Raw genomic sequence first — 21839 nt, 5'->3', positions numbered from 1 at the left:
CCAGGAGTTAGTCAAATGTTTTCTTAAGCTTGCTTTGAATTGGCTTATTTAATCTATTGTGGTGACCCACTTCCCAGCGCACTCGAACCAGCTCACAAAGCAGCGCGCGCCAGCATTGAGGCCGGTCCCAAAGAGGGCGCCAAGCCTGCTTCACCGGCAAGGGGAAAAGCCCACGTGCGGGACGGGACTGCGAATACGCGCCCCCTACAGCATTCCCGCTCGGGGAGGGCAGGATCAGGAAGGCTTTAAAGCAAGGCCTCGAAGTTTGAATAAACCTCTTTTGTAACTGTAGCTCACCGACTCTGTGTCGTTATTGCAGCGCTGTGTGTAGCCACACCACTACACTTTGATCTTAACCCCACTTTCCTGCCTATTCTTATGACCAATGACTCCCCTAAAAATCTCTCAGCTCTAAACAACTGAGCTTTCAGTATTCTTTGCAGTAGAAGATTCCAAGTATCCATAGCCGTTGAGTGAAGTAATTGACAGACAGACATACTTTATTGATCCCAAGGGAAATTGGGTTTTGTTACAGCCGCACCAACCAAGGATAGTGCAAAAATATAGCAATATAAAACCATACATAATTAAATAATAATAAGTTAATCATGCCAAATGGAAATAAGTCCAGGACCAGACTATTGGCTCAGGGTGTCTGACACTCCGAGGGAGGAGTTGTAAAGTTTGATGGCCACAGGCAGGAATGACTTCCTGTGACGCTCAATGTAACAGTGGAATGAGTCTCTGGCTGAATGTTCTCCTGTGCCTAACCACAATACATTATGGAGTGGATGGGAGTCATTGTCCAAGATGGCATGCAACTTGGATGGCATCCTCTTTTCAGACACCACCATCAGAGTCCAGTTCCACCCAAACAACATCACTGGCCTTACGAATGAGTTTGTTGATTCTGTTGGTGTCTGCTACCCTCAGCTTGCTGCCCCAGCACACAACAGCAAACATGATAGCACTGGCCACCACAGACTCGTAGAACATCCTCAGCATCGTCCGGCAGATGTTAAAGGACCTCAGTCTCCTCAGGAAATAGAGATGGCTCTGACCCTTCCTGTAGACAGCCTCAATGTTCTTTGACCAGTCCAGTTTATTGTCAATTCAAATCCCCAGGTATTTGTAATCCTCTGCCATGTCCACACTGACCCCTTGGGTGGAAACAGGGGTCATCGGTGCCTTAGCCCTCCTCAGGTCCACCACCAGCTCCTTAGTCTTTTTCACATTAAGCTGCAGATGATTCTGCTTGCACCATGTGAAGAGAATTTCTTCTGTTCATCTCAAATGAGTAACATCTAATATGAAGTGGTATCTAAATACTGCACATTTCCAGCCTACGGGATTCCATATATAAGTAAATATGAAATATTGTGAACTCGTAATCTGAATATCTGTAATACACCTCAATGTGTGTATCAAACTCTCTTCCTGTGGCATTTTGTATGTGGAATTTCATTGTTATTGGATTGATCTATGGATCATGTGCTAAACTGAATGTTGTTGTTATTCAGGTGGCTATTAAATATCTCAGGAAAATACCTGAAAAAGATCTGAGAAGGCGGAGAGTGCACTTTCATTTTTTGGTCTACATTGCCCTCTCAATTGATCAAGTAATCACTCATGGTTGCCTAATACTGGTGACAAACTGCAAATGTGCAATTTATCCACCATTGGCCAATCATGGCCCCATCCATTCCAGACATTTTTTATTCTCCCCCTTCTCATACAGTGACTCCACCCTGAGTGTGGCTTTATCTTGACAGTAGAGGAGGCTCTACTCCTCTAGAGTAGAGGAGATGAAGTTCATCTACTTCAAGGTGAAGCCACACTCAGGTTGGAGGGACAACACTTTATGTACTGTCTGGGTAGCTTCCAAGCTGATGGATGAACATTGACTTCTCTAACTTCTGTTAATGCCCTTCTTCCCCTTCTTACCTCATCCCTGATTTTTTTATTTTCCCCCCTCCCCTTTTTTCTTCTCTCTCTGCCCATCACTCTGCCTGTTCTCCATCTCCCTCTGGTGCTGCACTCCCTCTTTCGTTCTCCCTAGGCCTCCCGTCCCATGATCCTTTCCCTTCTCCAACTCTGTATCCCTTTTGCCAATCACTTTTCCGGCTCTCAGCTTCACCCAATCCCCTCCGGTCTTCTCCTATCATTTCACATTTTCCCCTCCCCCCACTATTTTCAAATCTCTTACTATCTTTCCTTTCAGTTAGTCCTGACGAAGGGTCTCGGCCCGAAACGTTGACAGTGCTTCTCCCTATAGATGCTTCCTGGCCTGCTGTGTTCCACCAGCATTTTGTGTGTGGCAGTTGTAGATGGTTGCCTCTCTGACTGGAAGGCCTATGACTGGTGGTGTGCCATAGGGGTCGGTGCTGGCTCGGTTGTGGTCATTGATATCAATGATCTGGATGAAGATGTGGTTAACTGGATCAGCAAATTTACTGATGATACCAGGATTGGGGGTATAGTGGACAGCGAGAAAGACTATCAGAGCTTGCAGCGGGATCTGAACCAGTTGGAAAAATGGGCTGAAAAATGGCAGATGGAATTTAATGCTGACTGGTGCAAGATGTTGCATTTCGGAAGTACTGAACTATGTAGGTCTTACACAGTGCACAGTAAGGCACTGAGGAGTGTGGCAGAAGTAAAGGATCTGGGAATACAGGTTTATAATTCATTGAAAGTTGTGTCACAAGCAGATTGGGTCATAAAGAAAGCTTCTGGCACATTGGCCTTCACAGAGCAGGAGAGTACAGGAGATGGGATGTTATGTTGAAGTTGTATAAGACATTGGCGAGGCCTGATTTGGAGTATTGTGTGCAGTTTTCATCACCCGCCTACAGGAAAAATGTTAGCAAGGTAGAAAGTGTACAGAGAAAATTTACAAGAATATTGCCGGAACTGGAGAACTTGAATTATAAGGTAAGATTGAATAGGTTAGGAATTTATTCTTTGGAATGTAGAAGATTGAGAGGAGATTTGATAAAAGTATACTAAATTATGAGACGTATAGATAGGGCAAACACAGACAATTCTTTCTACTGAGGTTGGGTGGGACTACAACTAGAGGTTGTGAGTTAAGGGTGAAAGGTGAAAAGTCTAAGGGCAACATGACTTCTTTACTCACTGTGGAATGAGCTGTCAGCACAAATGGTGCATCAATGCTCGATTTCAACATTTAAGAGAAGTTTGGATAGATACATGGATAGTAGGGGTATGTATGGATATGAATGATCTGCGTGCAGGTTGATTGTTCTAGGCGGTTTAAATAGTTTGGCTGGACAAGATGGGCTGAAGGGCCTGTTTCTGTGCTGTACTTTTTCATGATACTGACTCATCCATGCTGGCTGAAGTATCTTCCTGAGCTAGCATCGTCTGCCTGCATTTGACCCATCCCTCTCTCTCACTCTAAACCTTCCTCGTCCATACAGTCTGCCTAAATGTCATTTTAAGTTGTAATGGTACCTGCTCTACCACTTCCTTTGGCGTATAGGAAGTATCCATCACCCTCAATGTGAAAAAAGCGTGCCCCTAGTTTCCTCTTCAAATCTTTCCACTCTTACCTTAAAACTATGCCCTCCCATCCAAAAATTTCAGGATGTATATTGTATACATTTCTCTGACATTAGAAGTACCTATTGAACTTCCCATTGTTGACTCACATTGCCTGGGAAAATGACTGAGAGCATTATCCTTATCTGTGCTGCTCATGATTTTATAAACCTCTGTACTGTCATCCTCAGCTTCCTTGCCCAGCCCATCCAGTGCCACCTTGTACTGTAACTAAAGCCCTCCAGTCCCAACAACATTGTTATGGATTTTTTTCTGCATCCACTCTACCTGAGTCATATCTTTCATATAGTATGGCACCAGAGCACTACACAATAATTGTCCAGCTGCAATGCAAGAATTCCATATGTCTTCCTCGTCATATTGCCTAACTGTCACCACTTTCAGGGAAGTATGTATTGGCTTATTATTGTCACATTTACCAAGATACAGTAGAAGGATTGTCTTGCATACTATTTATATATAGGTCATCTTATAATACAACAAGTCCATTCAAGAGGCTGCTAACAGTGGGATAGAAGCTGCTCTAGTATTACATGTTTTCAGACTACTTTATGAGAAGGGGAGAAGAAAAAATGTCTGGAATGGGTGGCATCTGTTAGAGAGTATTCTGGAGTTACATAAATATAGCAGATATTAATTCAAGCAAGAACCAGTCTTCAGTTCTTAATGGAAATTGTAAATTGCAAGCAGTAAATTGAAGTTAGAAGCACACCTTTTAAATTAAACAGTGCTGTTTGTGGAGTACAGGCTGATCCACAGACTATGAGGTATAGTTTGCAAAATGGACACCAATGGGGTTATGTTAATTGATCTGCATCAATCCAGGCATCTATGGGTTTAAGTAATTTGCTCCATTGTAAGCAAGTTCAAGGAAGCTTGAAGACCAGACTGATACATTTTGTGTGTGTTGCTTGAATTTCCAGCATCTGCAGATTTCCTTGCATCTACAACCACTCTTTGTCTTCCACAAAGCCAATCTTCACTCTAATTTATTACCTCATCTTGAATGCCAAGCAATTGAACCTTCCTGACCAACCTTGCATGCGAAACCTTATCATATGCCTTGCTAAGGTCCATGTAGACAACATCTTCTGCCTTGCCTTCATCAACTTTCCTGATAACTTCCTCGAAAAGCTATATAAGATTAGTTAGAAATAACCTACCATGCACAAAGCCATGTTGACTATCCCTATTCAGTCTCATGTCTATCCAAATGCTCATATATCCAGTCATTTAGAAAACTTTACAATAACTTTCCTAGTAGTGATTTCAGGCTCACTGGCTTATAATTTCCTGCTTTACTTTTGGAGCCTTTTAAACAGCAGAACAACATTAGCGATCCTCCAATCCTCTGGTACTTTACCTGTCACAAACGATGTTAAATATCTCTCAGGCAAACATGAGGAAATCTGCAGATGCCCCTGCAGCTTCAAGCCGCAAGACAGCAAATATCTCCACATCTGTAGTCTGTATAGGGTCAATGATGTCGCTGTTGCTTTTTCTCACTTCTATAGACTCTGTGTCAGTCTCCTGAGTAAATAAAGATGTAAATATCCATTTAAGATCTCCCTCAACTCTTGGCTCCTCACATAGATTACCATTCCATCTTCCAGAGGACATATTTTGTCTCGTGCAGTCCTTTTGCTCTTAACATATCTGTACATTCCCTTAGGATTCTCCTTCACCTCATTTGCTGAGGCAATCTCATGTCTTCTTTTTGCTCTCCTCATTTCTTTCTGAAGCATTCTCTTGCATTTTCTCTACTCCTTAAGTATCTTATTTGTTCCTACTTGCCTATACCTCCAGTGCATCTTCTTTTTTTCTGATCCAGTGTCTCGATATCGCTTGAGAAACAAGATTCCCTGAACCTGGTATCTTTACCTTTTATTCTGAAAGGCACATACAAGCTTTGCACTCTCAAGGTTTCATTTTTGAAGGCCTTCCATTTACCAACTACACCTTTGTTAGAAAACAGCCTCTCCCAATCCACACTTGCCAGATTCTTTCTGATACCATCAAAATTGTTTTTTTTTTCCCAATGTAGAATCTCAACCCGTGGACCAGACCTATCCTTTTTGATATTTACTTTGAAACTAATGGCATTATGATCACTAGATGCAAAGTGTTCCCCTACACTAACTTTTGTTACTTGCTCTGTCTCATTCCCTAATAACAGCTCAAGTATTGCACACTCTCTTTTTGGGACTTCTATGTGCTGATTCAGGAAGCTTTCCTGAACATATTTAACAAACTCTATCCCATCTCATCCTTTTACAGTACAGGAGTCCTAGTCAATACGTGGAAAGATAAAATCACCTACTATAACAACTTTATGTTTGTTGCAACAGTCTGTGATCTCTCTACAAATTTGTTCCTCTAAATCTGTTGGGTGGTCTTTACTATAGCCCAATTGATGTAGTCACACCTTTCTCATTCCTTAGTTCCACCCATAAAACCTCACTAGACGAGTTCTTCAGTTTGTCCTGACTGTGCACTGCCATGACATTTTCCCTGACTCATAACATCACCTTTCCCCCTTTAATCCCTCCTGCTCTTCCTCCCTCTGAAAACAACTGAACCCTGGAACATTTAGCTGCCAGCCCTTCTTGCAAACAAGTCTCACTAATGGCTACAATATCATAATTCCAGGTGTTGATCCATGCCCTTGGCTTATCTGCCTTTCCTACAACACTTCTTGCATTGAAATATATGCAGCTCGGAACATTTGTCACACCACGTTCAACCTTTTGATTCCTGACTTTGTCTAAGTCTTAACAATACCTGTCTTGACAATCCCTCCAATATCTATTCTGGCACTTCAATTACCATAACCCTGCAACTCTAGTTTGACTCCTTCCGACCACCCCCTCCCACCAAACCATTAACAAACATTCCCACAAGGATGTTAGTCACCCGCCAATTCAGGTGCAAACAGTCCCTTCTGTACAGGTCCCACCTTCCCTGGAAGTAGAGCCCAATGATCCAAAATTCTGAATCCCTACCTCCTATACCAACTGCTTAGCCATGTATTAAACTGTATGATCTTCCTAGTTCTGACCTCATTAGCACGTGGCACAGGTAGCAATCCTCAGATCACATCCCTGGAGGTCCTTTCCTTTAACTTCGCACCTCACTCCTTGAACTCACTTTGTAGAACCTTATCACTCCTCTTACCTATGTCACTAGTACCTATGTAGACCATGACACCTGGTTGCTTACCCTCTCTCTTAAGAATGCCGAGGACTCGATCCACGATGTCCTGGATGCTGGCACCTGGGAGGCAACATACCATCCAGGAATACTGTACTTATCAACACAGCCTCCTTTCTGTTCCCCTAGCTAATGGATCCCCTATCACAACACCTCACCTCTTCTCCCCCTTCCATTCTGAGTCAAAGATCACTTAGTGCCTGAGACCTGACCATTGTGGCTTCCCTCCGCTAGGTCTTACCCCCTCCCAACAGTAACCTGTTGTTGAGGGGCCACAGGTGTACTATCTACTGTCTGTTTAACCCCTTTCCTCTTCCTGACTGTCACCCAGTCTCCTGTCTCCTGCAACTTGGGTATAACTATCTCTCTATGTGTTCTATCTATCAGCCCCTCAGCATCCTGAATGTTCCGGAGGTCATCCACTGCCAACTCTAACACCTTAATGTGGACTATAAATCGAAGCTACAGCTCGATGCACTTCAACATTCAAAGTACAAAGTTCAAAATAAACTTTATTATCCAAGTACAGGCATGTCACCAGATACAACCCTGAGATTCTTTTTCTGCAGGCATACTTAGCAAATCTATGGAACAGTAACTAAACAGGACAACAGACTGTGCAAATGCAGATATACCTGTAGATAAATAGCAAACAATAATCAGCATGAAGTAACAAGATAAGGAGTCCTTAAAGTGAGACCATCAGTTGTTGGGAACAGCAGAAATAGAATGAGTGTAGTTATTCCCTGTTGTTCAAGAGCCTGATGGTTGATGTGTAGTAACTGCTCTTGAACCTGTTGGTGCGAGTCCTGAGGCACCTGTACCTTGTACCTGATGGCAGCAGCAAGAAAAGAGCATGGCCTGGGTGGTGAGGATCTTTGATGATGGATGCTGCTTTTCTATGACAATGTTTCATGTAGATGTGCTCAATGGTTGGGAGGGTTTTACCTGTGATGTACTGGGCCAAATCCACTACCTTTTGTAGGATTTTTTGCTCAAAGGCGCTGGTGTTCCCATACTAGGCCATGATGCAGCCAGTCAGCACACTTTCCACCACATATCTATAGAAGTTTGCCAAGGTTTTTGATGACATGCTAAATCTCTGCAGACTCCTGAGGAAGTAGAGGCACTGTTGTGCTTTCTTTGCAATTATATTTATATGTTGGGTCCAGGACAGGTCCTCTGAGATAGTGACAACCAGGAATTAACAGTTACTGACCCTCTCCGTCTCTGATCCTCCGATGATTAATGGCTCATGAACTTCTGGTTTCCCTCTCCTGAAGTCTATAATCAGTTCGTTGGTCTTATTGACATTGAGTAAAAGGTTGTTGTTATTACACCACAGCCAAGTTTTCCGTCTCCCTTCTGTGTGCTGATTCATCACCCCCCTTGATACAGCCCACAACAGTGGTGTCATCAGCATATATGCACATGGTGTTGGAGCTGTACTTAGCTACACAGTCATAGGTGTAAAGTGAGTAGAGCAGAGGGCTAAGTACACATCCCTGTGGTACTCCTGTGCTGATGGAGATTACACTGGATATCTCCCTGCCTTCTCACATCCTGCAAGAGGAGCATTCAGCTATCCTGCTGATATCTCTACTACTCTAACTGTGCAAATAAAAGAAGGAAACAAGAAACAAACTTGGGAAAAACAAATCCACCTACAGCTTTTTTGCCTTCTCTCATTCAAGCCTGTTCTTTGCTGAACCCTCAAAGAGCTAAAGCTTCAAATAACCACTCTACTACTCCCCACCCTTACAATGCCATTTTGCTTGCTCCCGCCTACTTTTATTTGTTCATGCCAATCAATCCAAATTGCTGTTTGGCTGTTGCTCAAACACCAGACTGCTGCGAATCGATGACTTATGCACTCAATCGGCAATCCTGAGTGAGCTACATCTTCTCATGTTTCTGACCGCTGATTGCTGCTGCTCAAACTCCAAACTGGTATGAATCGTTTTCTTATGTACTCAATCAGCAACCTCAGTAGCTACATCTTCTCACACTTCCGATCATGGATTGGCTGTTGCTTCAGAGTAAAGGTCTGTTTCCCTGCTGATAGCTTGACAACTAAGTGTTGCAGTTGTGAGGTATTTTAATTTCTGTGTCATTTGGAAATCCTGAAATCCAGGTGTCCCCCACTTTATGAATGTTCACTTTATGCCACTTCGCTTTTACAAAAGACCTATATTAGTAACCTGTTCTCGCATTACAAAGAGGATTTTTGCTTTTACGAAAATTTTTCCCATATAAATTAATGGTTCTTCCCTTTACGCCATTTTGGCTTAAGAAAGGTTTCATAGGAACGCTCTACCTTTGTAAAGGGGGGGGGGGGGCAGGGACGACACACCTGCATTTAGGCAGATTAGAAAAAACACTGTAGGTGAGAGAAAATGTGATTTTCTCTTCTGTATTTCCATCCTTGATCTGACACTACTCCCTCTTCAACATCTCCACCCTTCTACCTTGTTTTCACTTCCAAGGAGATCCTGAAAACATCCTCATTGGTCAGCTCTTCTCCTGCTATCTTCTCATCTGGTTCAGTGTCAAACTTTGTCAGCTAATCTCTGTGAGAACTGTCTTGACATTTTTAATGTGTTGAGTGGTTTATAAATTGAAGTTGTCGTTCTTGTGTCATGATACTCTGTTGACAAACTGCCATTGAGATGGTAATATTAGATACAGTTAGATTCAGCAGTGATAATGTGTGGCCTGCTGTAATATATATTGGCACTTATATGAAGCTCAGAATCAGCCAGGCAGGTCTATATTAATTGGCGTTGAGGAAATCCTTTGGGTGATGCATAATTTTCTTCATATTTAAAAAAAACACTGCGTCTTGCATTGGAAGGACCTTCTGAGATCGCCTAAATTAATTCTGACACTGTGATTGCTTGTTTGAGCCTTGGACACGTGCTTTTAGAGAAGACACTGGAATTACACACACAGTAATCAATATACATTCATTCTGTTCCCTCCTATTCCCCTGATTCTCCCCTTTTCCCCCTTCTACCAATCTTTGTGTAATTCTCCTTTCATTCAAATCTTCTAACTTTAGCCCTCCTACGCAACCATTTGACCGACTGTCAATGTTATAATTTCAAATTTAGTTTAAGAGAATCAAACAGCATAGAAGTAGGCCATTTGTGTCAACTCGTCCATTGGCACCTTTCCTGATTAATCCCATCTCCCAGCACTTGGTCAATCATCTTCTAGACTTAAACCATTTAAGTGTGTATTTATTCATCCCTGAAATGCAATCGGTGACTCAGTTTCAATCACTTAAGCAGGCGGTGTATTCCGCATATTTATTGCTCTTTATCTGAAGAAGGATCTTCCTCAGATCTCCTCTGAATCTCTTCCCCCTTACCCTAAACCTACAGTATATCCTTTAGTTTTATCTACCTCTGATATACGGGATAGTGTCCTGCAATCTACCCTGCCTGTATTCCTCAGAATTTTATTTCTTTCAGCCATATCCTTACTTGTAACCTTTTTTGCTCTTGCTTCTCCAGCCTCTCTTGGTAACTGAACCATTCCATTCCAGGTATCATGCTGGTGGATCTTCTCTGCACCCTCTGTCTCATCCTCCATATTCCATTGTTGTGACTGTTTCTTGACCTAGAGTTTCCTGAGGCAGGTAAACTGCACAATGTATCTATTCATTACAAACCGGTTTTCTGACGTATCCCTTTCTCCTTCATTGTCATGCAAGAATACAGTGATGATTTATACTTTTTAAATACAAAGGTAACAATATACAATTAAATACTGTTTTGATGGAATAATTACTTATTTTAACATTTTGAATGTTGACAAGTACATTTACAATCAAAGCTCATCCCAAATAGCAGAATTCCTTTGAACATTCAAATAACATTGGCTGTTCTAAAGGGTGCTGAAGACCAAACACCCAATACTCAAAATATATTTCATTTTTCACAGTATTGAGGGTTGGTCTGTTGGATGTATAAACAAAGGCAAAACAGTCAAGACCTAAATTGTGTATTAAATAGCAGGAATACGTGTTTAGTCATATATGTATTAATGCAGGAGATGTTCACATAATGTCTTCCCTGATCTCATGACAGATGATTCAATATGTGCTGATTAACGTAAATGTTTACTTACTCCCTTCCCATGTGTAATTGCAAAGGTGCAGAATTGGGATTCCTGCAAACAATGGCTGATTTTGATGGTCTTAAAGTATCATAGGATGTCACATTGTTTGACAAAATATCATTGTACAAGTGCCAATAGAAGCAAATTTGTTTAATGGCCTCCTGTCATTAGCCAGCAGCCTGTGATCTATAACAGACAATAGTGTCTGTTTTGAATACTATGAGGAGGTTACAAAACCTTTTTCAGATTCAGATTCAGTTTATTGTCATTTAGAAACCACAAATGCAATGCAGTTAAAAAATGAGATAACGTTCCTCCAGAATGATATCAAAAAAGCATATGACAAAACAGACTACACTAGAAAATCCATGTAACGTTTGGCAATCCCCAATCCAGAGTCCTGAGAGGATGCTGCGTATTAATATCGCGCTACCGTCTTAGCGCGTTCCCCGGAAAGGAGCTCCAAATCCACCAGACAAACAAGACCAAAAATGAAAGCTACAAGACCTGCACAAAATCACATAGTTACAGCATATAGTTACAACAGTGCAAACAATAGCATAATTGATAAAAAAAAAACAGACCATGGGCACAGTAAAAATAGTCCAAAGATGTTAAAGGACTATAAATTCAAAAGAAATCACCACACAGTTTCCACAAGTCCCCAGGGTCCCGACAGACTCGCCAACCCACGCTGGCAGCAGAAGGGAATACCCCCGCTATGGACTTCCACAGTGCCGCCCGACTCAGCCTCGCAGACGCAGCACACAACAAAAGCTCCGTCGAACCTAGCCTTGCAGACGCAGCATAGGTCATGAGCGACCTGACTGCACCGGACTCCGAGTCCATCGAACCTCCGAGCCGATGACCATCCCCTCCGGCACAGCTTCTCCAAGCACCATCCTCTGCCGAGTGTATTAAGACGGCCCTGCCAACGGCCATCGGAAACACAACCCCGAGGACTGGGGGCCTGTTCTTCTCAGCAGAGTCCCAGACCTCACAGCAGCAGCAGCTACAAAGAAGGTCTTCCTGGAGATTTCCAGATGTTCCTCCGTGCTCCCACATCCGTTTTCAATCGATTATGATTGCACACGGCACCCCACTTCACAAATAACAGATAATCAGCTTTGGAGTGGCCACTGCAAGCTGTGTCGCGCCGCCATCTTGGATCTTTTGTAGATTGGTTTGCATTTGAATTAACTAGCTGCCATCTTCATTCCATAACTTCTGAAAAATGCCCCATAACTAATAATCATAGAGTCACAGAGTCCTACTGTGCAGAAACAGACCCTTCGGTCATCAAGTCCTATTGACTCACACCTGGACCATAGCCCTTAATACCCCTCCCATCCATGTACTTATTCAAACTTCTTTTAACTTTTGCAATTGAATCTACACTCGCACCACCCTCTGAATAAAGAAGTTCACCCTCAGTTTCCCCTTAATTATTTCATCTTTCACCCTTAACCAATGACCTCCAGTTTTAGTCTCACAGAACCTCAATGGAAAAAAGCCTGATTGTTTACCCTATCCATACTCCTTAAAATTTTGTATGTTTCTTTCAAATCTCCTTTCATTCTCCTATGCTGTAAGGGAAAAAAATGTCCCAAGCTATTTGATATTTTCCTATAACTCATTCTTTTCTCATTCTCCCCATGTATTTCACCCTATTTTTAACCCTCCTCTTTACTTTTCTAATCCTCCCTCCCTCCTTTTTCTTCTTTCCAAACATATTTTCTTTACCCCTTTTTACCATCGTTCCATGTTTTTATCCAGAAACATCTTGCTTTGAGCCAGTATCAGCATCTCTAGGTTTTAACTTTGTGATTTCCTCCCAAAGAACTAAAGCAACAGCTCCAAATAATGATGTTTTCAATGATGGAGGAGTTTAGGACCAAGGGGCACACCCTTGGAATAGAGGAAAACCTTTAGAACGCAGTTGAGGAGGAATTTCCTTAGCCGAATGGTAATGAATCTGTGGAATTTATTGCCACAGATGGTTGTGGAGGCCAAGTCATTGGACCTATATATAGTTGAGTTTAATAGGCTCTGGAGTTGTAAGGGTGTCAAAGGTTACAGGGCAAAGGCAGGGAAATGGGGTTGAGAGGGAAAATAAATAAGCCATGGTTTAATGGTGGAGTTGACATAATAGGCCAAATGGGTTAATTTTGTTCTGATGTCTTGTGGCCTTATGGTCATATGGTCAAGGATCAGCTCAGCTGTAATGCAGGTTTCTACTGGAAGACTCAATCCCAGTAGAACCTTGACTGCCTAATGAAACTGACCTTGCTAGGTTGACCTTTGGACAAGTCATGGAACATTCATTGATTCACTGTTGCTCTGTGGCTTTGATGTTTATCTAGGAGTGGAAAGTAACTTTCCTGTAATTTTGATTGACGTTTAAATGTATAAATTAGTTCTCTTCACAAAACTGTTACACCAAAATGTGAACATTGACTCAATGGACAGTACTTATCTGCAGGTACAGGTATGTACATTGTCACATTCTTACTCTGCCTGATCTTTAATGATAAGTGCCCCTGGTGCTGCAGTAGAAATGAATCATGGATACAGATGTGGCAGTTCCTTTTAGTTGTGTTTTTCTTGCTACTGCAGATGTTTGTAATTTATTGTGTTAATCAACTGTGTGTTACTGAGGGAAGAATATAAATTAAATAGCCAAAATACCAAGGATGTTCAAAATCAGAAATGCAATCTGAAAATGCTGGAAGGCACTTGGCTTGTACTTAATTGAAGTATTGAAAATTGCAGTGCTAAATTGCAAATTTTTTCCCCCCAGATCATTAACTATTTCTTTTTTTTATCATCTTAGCGAAAACTCCCCATTTCCTACGCCTGCAGAATGTAGAGGTTAATGCGGGGCAGAATGCCACCTTCCAGTGCATGGCCAATGGGCAAACTTCCTTCACTGACAAACTTTGGCTTCAGGTAAGAAAAAAATCATAAACCAAGAATTCAAGAATGAAATATTACAAACAAAGAACTCAGCAGGCCGGGCAGCATCTATAGAGAGATATAGACAGATTTTCTGGTCAATATGCTTTCATAAGAAAGTTGTAATGGAAGGTTGTTACTTAAAATACTTATTTTTTCTCTCTGTTCCTGTTGCTGCCTTACCTGTTATGCATTTTAAACATTTTCTCTTTTTCTATTAAATTCAGCAGAAATCATTACGTTCATTTTTATTTAAATATGTTCTCCCAGCAGTTAAGTCTTCGTATTGTTTCTACGGAGTAGCTTTTGGTAGTTATGCAGGCTCAGAAGTTGAGAGTCTCACAGCTAAATACTGCTGTGAATTACTGTACACATGCTCTGAGCCACTTCTTACGGTAGTGGTCTCTTAGAAAGATGACCATCGGTCTCAACTCCCTGAACAATACAGCATGTATTTTTGACCAGAGCAATGACAGCTCAGAAGGTGACTCAGCAAGTTTCCAGCTTTTGATGAAGGTGGAATTTGCTTCATCTCAAGCACAGCTTCCAAGTCTGGAAGCCCCTCCCGTCAGTAAAAGAACATCAACTAAGCTAGAGCTTTCAATAAAATAACAGCAAAGGTGGCATGAGGACCAATTTCTATCATTTTTGTTAATTACTACTCCCTCCCCCTTCTGTTCCCATTCCTTATTCTGGTTTGCCTTTCACCCCTTCACTTCACCTTACTTGCACCTCTGAGGTGAGTTGCCTTCCACTTTTCCTTTCTTCATGGTCCTTTCTTCTATCCTATTAGATTCCCAAATTCCTCCTCCTTTAGCCCTTTGTCCTTTACCTTTTCCACCTATCATCTCTCAGCCTCTTATTTTATTCCCTCCCCACCCACCCACCTTTCCACTCACCTGGATTCAACTACCACCTGCCAGCTTGTACTCCTCACCCGTGCCCACCTTCTTGCTCTGGCTTCCTCCTCCTTCCTTTCCAGTCCTAATGAAGGACCTCAGCACGAAATGTCAACTCCTTATCCTCCTCTATAGATGCTGCTTGACTTGCTGAGTTCCACTAACATTTTGTGTGTGTTGCTCAAGACTTTCAGAATTTGCCATATCTCTTGCATCTAGAGATGGTGTTGGTCTTTTTTAATTGTCTAGATGTTGGTTTAATTTGCTTCCAATGACAAGCCAGGAGAATTTTGCCACTTGATTCAAGTCTTAGAATATTGAAGCTGTATCTGAACTGAGTTTTGGAAAGTTTTATATAATTGGTTCTATTCTTTTACTTTTCCATAGAGTACTGCTAATGTTCACTCTTCAGTGCAGATCCATTTTCTTTTGATAATTACATTAGAATTTTCTTCCTGTACTTTTTCTAGCTTGAATTCCAGACTATAATAAGTGCGTAAAAAAAATTCTCACCTCTCCCAGAACTTACTTCTGATTATCTTGAGCCTCATCTCTATTACACCCTTTGCAAGTGAAAATCATTTTATCTAGCTACTTAGAAACAATATTCATCATTTTGAGTACCTTGTTAAATCTATTCTTCAGGAAAATTGTCCCACTGGCTCCAGTCTTTTCATATGACATGAACCTTTGATCCGGCTCCATTGTTGTAAATGCGGAATGTCTATTCAGCAGGGACACTGGAGTGTTGTGGCCAAAGGTTATGGAGCATTGTTAGACCGTGTCCTAGCAACAAATCCATACCTTCAGGAGAGGAAGCAGTGGGAAGAAAACAGGTCAAAACATCATTCAGCAGTTAGACTTATCGCTGTCACAACAGAAGTACATATGCCTTACCATTTTTGAAATAAATTGGATTTAATTGTGTTCATTGTGTTTTAACAAAGATATATTTTAAATATTTTAAATTGCTGAGAAAATAAAACTTTATAAAATTATCTTCCTTAAAATATCAACTGGTAGAAATTTTAAAAATCAGCATTTAAGTCAGTCCCAGCGCATTGGTAGTCAAGAGTAATGAAGCAGTTGCTAGAGCCTCATTACAAAGAATGTCAATTTGATACACACTTTTGAATCAGCAAGTGGCTGATAATCATTGAACAGTGTTGAAAGCTGCACAGGGAGAAACCAGCAGGAAAAGGGAAAAGTAACTGGTACTTGGCTCCTAAAATCTATTCAGTACAAGTGGCCACTTTGTTGCAAGGGTAGATCCAATTTGTGTAAACGTAAACTTAAAAAAATTACTTATGTACTTTTGAAATTCTTTGAGTCCGTTTGCAGTACATTCATTCAATTTTTCTATTAGATTCAAGTTTATCTTACATTAAAGATCTATGTCAACATTTAAAATTCATGAAAATGGGTTCTATTGCTGTTAGCAACAAACAATTGTCTGAAGGAATTCAGCAGGTTGATCAGCATCTAGGAGGAAAGGACGTGTCAATGTTTCAGACTGAAACACTGGATCAGGACTGCGGGAGCAGAGTTTCGACTTGAAACCTTAACAATAGCTATTCTCCCACAGATACTGCTTGACCTGCTGAGCTCCCCTGGCAGATAGTTTGTTGCTCCAGATTCCAGCATCTGTACCCTCATGTGTCACTATATTTGGTAGGCTCTGAGTTAATTTCATTTCCTTTGCGTTAAGGAAATAAAACAAAAGGTTATTCCAGGTCACTGTACATTTGCATCTAATGGTAAAGGATTTACATTTGCGATACTCCCACTGCAAACGCAGTTATGCAGAATTGGAATATTGTCAGTGATGCAGTTTAGAAACCAGGGCAGCAAAGCTACACAAACTCAGGCAGGAGTTCGCAGAGAGAGAGAAGTCAGAGTGGGGTGGGGAAGCATGAGTTTAATTCCTATCTGGACTGTTGAGGAATTTAGATTCAAGTAGCTAAATAAAAGTCTCAGTACAGCACAAAGTAGCCCTCAATACCTCGAGATTCGGGAGACAGATGATGGAATCTAGAGCAAAAATAACCTACTGGAAGAACTCAACAGGTAGAGCAGCTTCTGCTGGGGGAAGGAACTTTCAGCAGTTTAGGTCAAAACTCTGGTCAGGTCTGTAGGTAACTGTAGCCTCTGAATGTGTTTAGTATTACCTGGCTCAGTTCAGAAGTGGTTGAGATGAAGAGTAAATTCAGGACTTGTAGCTATGTTCATGCTCTATACGTTAATAACCAAATGAAATTTTACTTCCTGACGGTAAACTGTGAACATTACTTAAAAAGTACAAAGGGCACCCCCCTTCCAGTCAATAAGGCCATGACACAGAAGCACAATCTCACTTTTTCACTTTATTCCTTCAACGCCAACACTTGCCACCAATTCATAATAGTCCTTGAACTGGCTGGCGTATGAGCCCGTATCAGAGTGTAAATGATTCTGCTGCTATGGGTTTATTACTATCACGACTACTAAACTACAGTTAAACGCTTGTCTGCATACAGTCATAACAGATCAAACCACTGGACTGATCAAATCACTGATTAAACAGCTGATGTTTCTAGATGAGACCATACTTCAGGATTCGAAAAGAAGGGAATGATGTCAGAATGAAAAGATGCAGGGAGGGGAAAGAAGATAACTAGAAGGTGGTTGGTGAAGCCGGGGCAAGGGGAAAGGTTAAGGGCTGGCGAAGAAGGAATCTGATAGGGGAGTAGACCATAGGCGAAAGGGAAGGAGGAGGGGAACCCAGGGGAGGTAATGAACAGGTGAGAAGAGATAAGAGGCTAGAGTGGGCAATAGAAGAAGAGGGGAGGAAGAGAGAATGTTTTTTACTGGACAACGAAATCTATATTCATGTTATCTGGTTGGAGTCTACCCAGACAGAATACATTTGAATGCATGTCATATACAGGATAATGTAGATGATCTTGTAGCACATTAGAGATGGGCAGGAATGATGTGGTGGGCATCACTGAGTTGTGAGTGAAAGAAGATTATAGTTGGAAGTTTAACATCCAAGGATATAGATTGTATCAAAAGGAAAGACAGGCAAGCAGAGGGTATGATGTGGCTCCATTGATATAAAAAAAAAGGAAATCAAATCCTTAGAAAGAGGTGGTAGAGGATTAGAAGTAGAATCTTTGTGGATAGAGTTAAAAAACTGAAGAGGTAAAATTACTTCGATAAGAGTAATATCCAGGCCTCCAAACAGTAGTCAGGATGTGGGCTACAAAGTACAATGGGAAATAGAAAATGCATGTCAAAAAGGCAATGTTACGATAATCATGGGGGATTTCAATATGCAAGTAGATTGGGAAAATCATGTTGGTACTGGTTTTGGATCCCAAGAGAGAGAATTTGTAGAATGCCTATGAGATGGCTTTTTAAAGCAGCTTGTGTTTGAGTGTACAAGGGGATCAACGATCCTGGATTGGGTGTTGTGTAATGAACTGGATTTGATTAGGGATGTTAAGGTAGAAGGACCATTAGGAGGCAGTGATCATAATATGAAATAGTTCACCCTGCAATTAGAGGGGGAGAAGCTAAAATCAAATATATCAGTATTACAGTGGAGTAGAGAGAAGAGGGAGGAACTGGGCAAAGCTGATTGCGAGAGGACACTATCAGGAATGACCGCAGAGCAGCAATGGCTGGAGTTTCTGGGAGCAATTCAGAAGATGCAGGATAGATAGCTGCCAAGGAAGAAATAGTATTCTAAAGGTAGAATACTTTAGAGTGACTGACAAGGAAAGTCTAATCCAACATAAAAGCAAAAGGGATGACATATAATAGAACAAAAATTACTGTGAAGTTAGAAGATTGGGAAGCTTTATAAAAACAACAAAAGACAACTAAAAAGCCATAAGGAGGGAAAAGATTAAAACTTAATGTAAGCTAGCTAATAATATCAAAGATAATACCAAAAGTTGTTTTCCGATTTATAAAGAGTAAAAGGCAAGTGAGAAGGGCTCTAGGGAAATTTCCAAAGGCAAAGCATTGGAACCGGGTGGTGTGAACCTCTAGGTTGTGAAGGAGTGTGCTGAACAGTTGTGTGGAGTTCTCCAGCGCATTTTCAATCTGAGTCTCAACCTGGAAAGGGTCCTGCCTGTGTGGAAAACATCATGTGTGATCCCAGTCCCCAAGAATGGTCAACCAACAGTCTTGAATGACTACAGTCCAGAGGCCCGGACCTCACATCATGAAACATCAGGTCCTGGCTCACCTCCGACCCCTAGTCAGATCAACCCTCAATCCCCTGCTGTTTGACTACCAGGAGCATATTGGAGTTGACGATGCTGTCATCTACTTGTTGAACAGAACCTACTCCCATTTGGATAGGCAGGGCAGCACAGTGAGGATCATGTTTTCTGATTTCTCCAGTGCCTTCAATACCTTACAACCCTTGTTGCTGGGAGAAAAGCTCCATTCAATGCAGGTTGTCACTTCCATTGTATCCAGGATAACGGACTAACTGACTGGCAGACAACAGTTTGTGCAGCTTCAGAGCTATGTGTTAGACATGGCTAAAAGCAGCACTGGAGCCCCACAGGGGACTGTATTGGCTCCCTTCCTGTTTACCCTGTATACATCAGACTTTAGATACAACATTGAGTCATGGCATCTACAGAAATTCTCAGATGACTCAGCAATAGTTGGGTGTGTTCTGGGCAATGTTTCTCACCCTCTGCATGCTGCCTTGGCTGAACAGGGGAGCACTTTTAGTAATTGACTAAGACAACTGCGCTGCTCCAAAGAGCACTGTATGAGGTCATTCTTACCCTCATTCATTAGACTCTATAATGAGTCAACCTATAGTCAGGGAAGTGACGACCCCCTCCTATTAGACTGATTAAGGTAACTTTTTTAAAAATTCTTACTTACTTCTCTTCTAATATTTGTGTGTCTGTATATTTGTAATGCTACCATGACACTGTAATTACCTTTGAGATTGATAAAGTATCTATCTATCTGTATAAAACTACTGGAAAATGAAGTTGGAGAAGTATTGTTGGGGGCAAAGAAAAGGCAGGCAGCCTAAATAAGTATTTTGCGTCAGTCTTCTCTGTGCAAGATATTAGCTGTATGCCAGAAGTTTGAGAGTGTCAGGGGCAAAAGTGAGTGCAGCTGCTATATTAGGGAGAAGGTACTTGGGAAGTTCAAGGGTCTGAAGGCAGATAAGTCACCTGGAATACATGGACTACACATCAGGGTTCTGAAGGAAGTAGCTGAAGAGATTGTGGAGGCATTGGTAAAGATCTTTCAAGAGACAGTAGATTCTAGCATGGTTCTGGAGGACTAGGAATTGCAAATGGCAAGAATGGAGGGAGGCAGAAGGAAAGAAATTATAGGCCAGTTAGCCTGACCTTAGTGGTTGGAGGATATTAGAGTCGCTGTTAAAGATGAGGTTTTGGGGTACTTGGAAGCAGGTGATAAAATGGGCCAAAGTCAGCTTGCTGTAATTCTTTGAGGAAATAACAAGAAGGATAGACAGAGGAGAATCAGTAGATGTTGTGTATTGGAATTTTTAAAAGGCATTTGACATAGTACTGCACATGAGGCACCTTAGCAAGATAAGAGGCCATAGTTTTGCAAGAAAGATACTAGCATGGAAAGAACATTGGTTGATTGGCAGTAGGCAAAGAATGGGAATAAAGGGAGCCACTTGTGATTGGCTGCCAGTGACTAGTTGTGCTCCGCAGGGGTCGGTGTTTTTTCTGTTGATTGTCAATGACTTGGATGATGGAATTGATGGATTTGTGGCCAGGTTTGCAGACAATATTAAGCTAGGTGGAGGGGCAGGTAGTGTTGAGGAAACAAGGAAGCAGCAGAATGACTTGGACAGATTAGGAGAATGTGCTATGTACTGGCAGATGGAATAAAGTGTCAGAACGTGCACTTTGGTAGAAGAAATAAGAGCATAGACAATTTTGTATAAGGGGACAAAATTCAAAAATCTGAGGTACAAAGAGACTTGGGAGTCCTTGTGCAGGATTCCCTGAAGGTTAACTTGCAGGTTGAGTCAGTGGTGAGGAAGGCAAATGCAGTGTTACCATTTATTTCAAGAGGACTAGAATATAAAAACAAGGTTGTAATGCTGAAGCTTTATAAGGAACTGGTGAGGTCTTATTTGGAGCAGTTGTGAGCAGTTTTGGGCCTCTTATCTAAGAAAAGGTGTGCTAACATTGAAGAGGGTTCAAAGCAGTCTCATGAAAATGATCCTGGGATTGAAAGGCTTTTCATATGAGAAGCATTTGCTGGCTCTGGGCCTGTGGTCACTGAAATTTAGAAGAACGGGGAAGTTTCTTATTGAAAGCAATCAAATGTTAAAAGGCTTATATGGAGTGGACGGGGAGAGGATCTTTCTTTTCGTAGTGGGAAGCTGGGGGGGAATGTGGGTGTTGGGAAAATGGAGGAGGCGCAGGTGCGGGCAGCATCAGTAGTAGAGGAAGGGAAACCACATTCTTTGAAGAGAGAGGACATGTCTGATTTCCTGGAAAGGAAACAGGTTGCAGCAGAGATGAAAGAACTGAGAAAAGGGAATAACATTTTTACAGGAGGCAGGGTGGGAAGAGGTATAGTCACGATAACTGTGGGATTCAGTATGTTTATAAAAGATGTCAGTCAACAGCTTGTCTCTTGAGATGGAGACAGAGAGATCGAGAAAAAGCTGGGAGGAGACAGAAATCGTCCAAGTGAATTTGAGGGCAGGGTAGAAGCTGGAGGCAAAGTTGCTGTAATTGATGAGCTTAGCATGGGTGCATGAAGCAGCATCAATGCAAACACTAGGAAATCTGCAGATGCTGGAAATTCAAACAACACACACAAAATGCTGGTGGAACGCAGCAGGCCAGGCAGCATCTATAAGAGAAGCACTGTCGACGTTTCGGGCCCAGACCCTTCATCCTGATGGGGCTAGGGAAATGAAAGTTAGTGAGGAGATGGAGAGCATGAGTGTCACAGATGTAAGTGGGAAGGGACTGAACCAAGAATGATAGAATGGAGTAGAGATAGAAGGGCACAAGTTCAGTGCATCAGGAGCAGGCAGAGAGA

The 21839-nt window shown here is 41.7% G+C and overlaps 1 protein-coding gene across 14 annotated transcripts in view; it reads left to right on the top strand.

Annotated features, from left to right (window-relative positions):
- Positions 1–21839, top strand: part of LOC140728571 (receptor-type tyrosine-protein phosphatase mu-like) — a 994862-nt gene that overhangs the window by 408000 nt on the left and 565023 nt on the right. For all 14 annotated transcript variants that reach the window (XM_073047511.1, XM_073047621.1, XM_073047608.1 and 11 more), the window contains exon 5: positions 13754–13869. In XM_073047511.1, coding sequence (XP_072903612.1) covers positions 13754–13869 — 116 coding nt within the window. The remainder of the gene's footprint in view (positions 1–13753; positions 13870–21839) is intronic.

The sequence above is a fragment of the Hemitrygon akajei genome, chromosome 1 (genome assembly GCF_048418815.1).
Source record: "Hemitrygon akajei chromosome 1, sHemAka1.3, whole genome shotgun sequence".
Classification (NCBI taxonomy): Eukaryota; Metazoa; Chordata; class Chondrichthyes; order Myliobatiformes; family Dasyatidae; genus Hemitrygon; species Hemitrygon akajei.
This window is presented reverse-complemented; position numbering and strand designations above follow the sequence as displayed.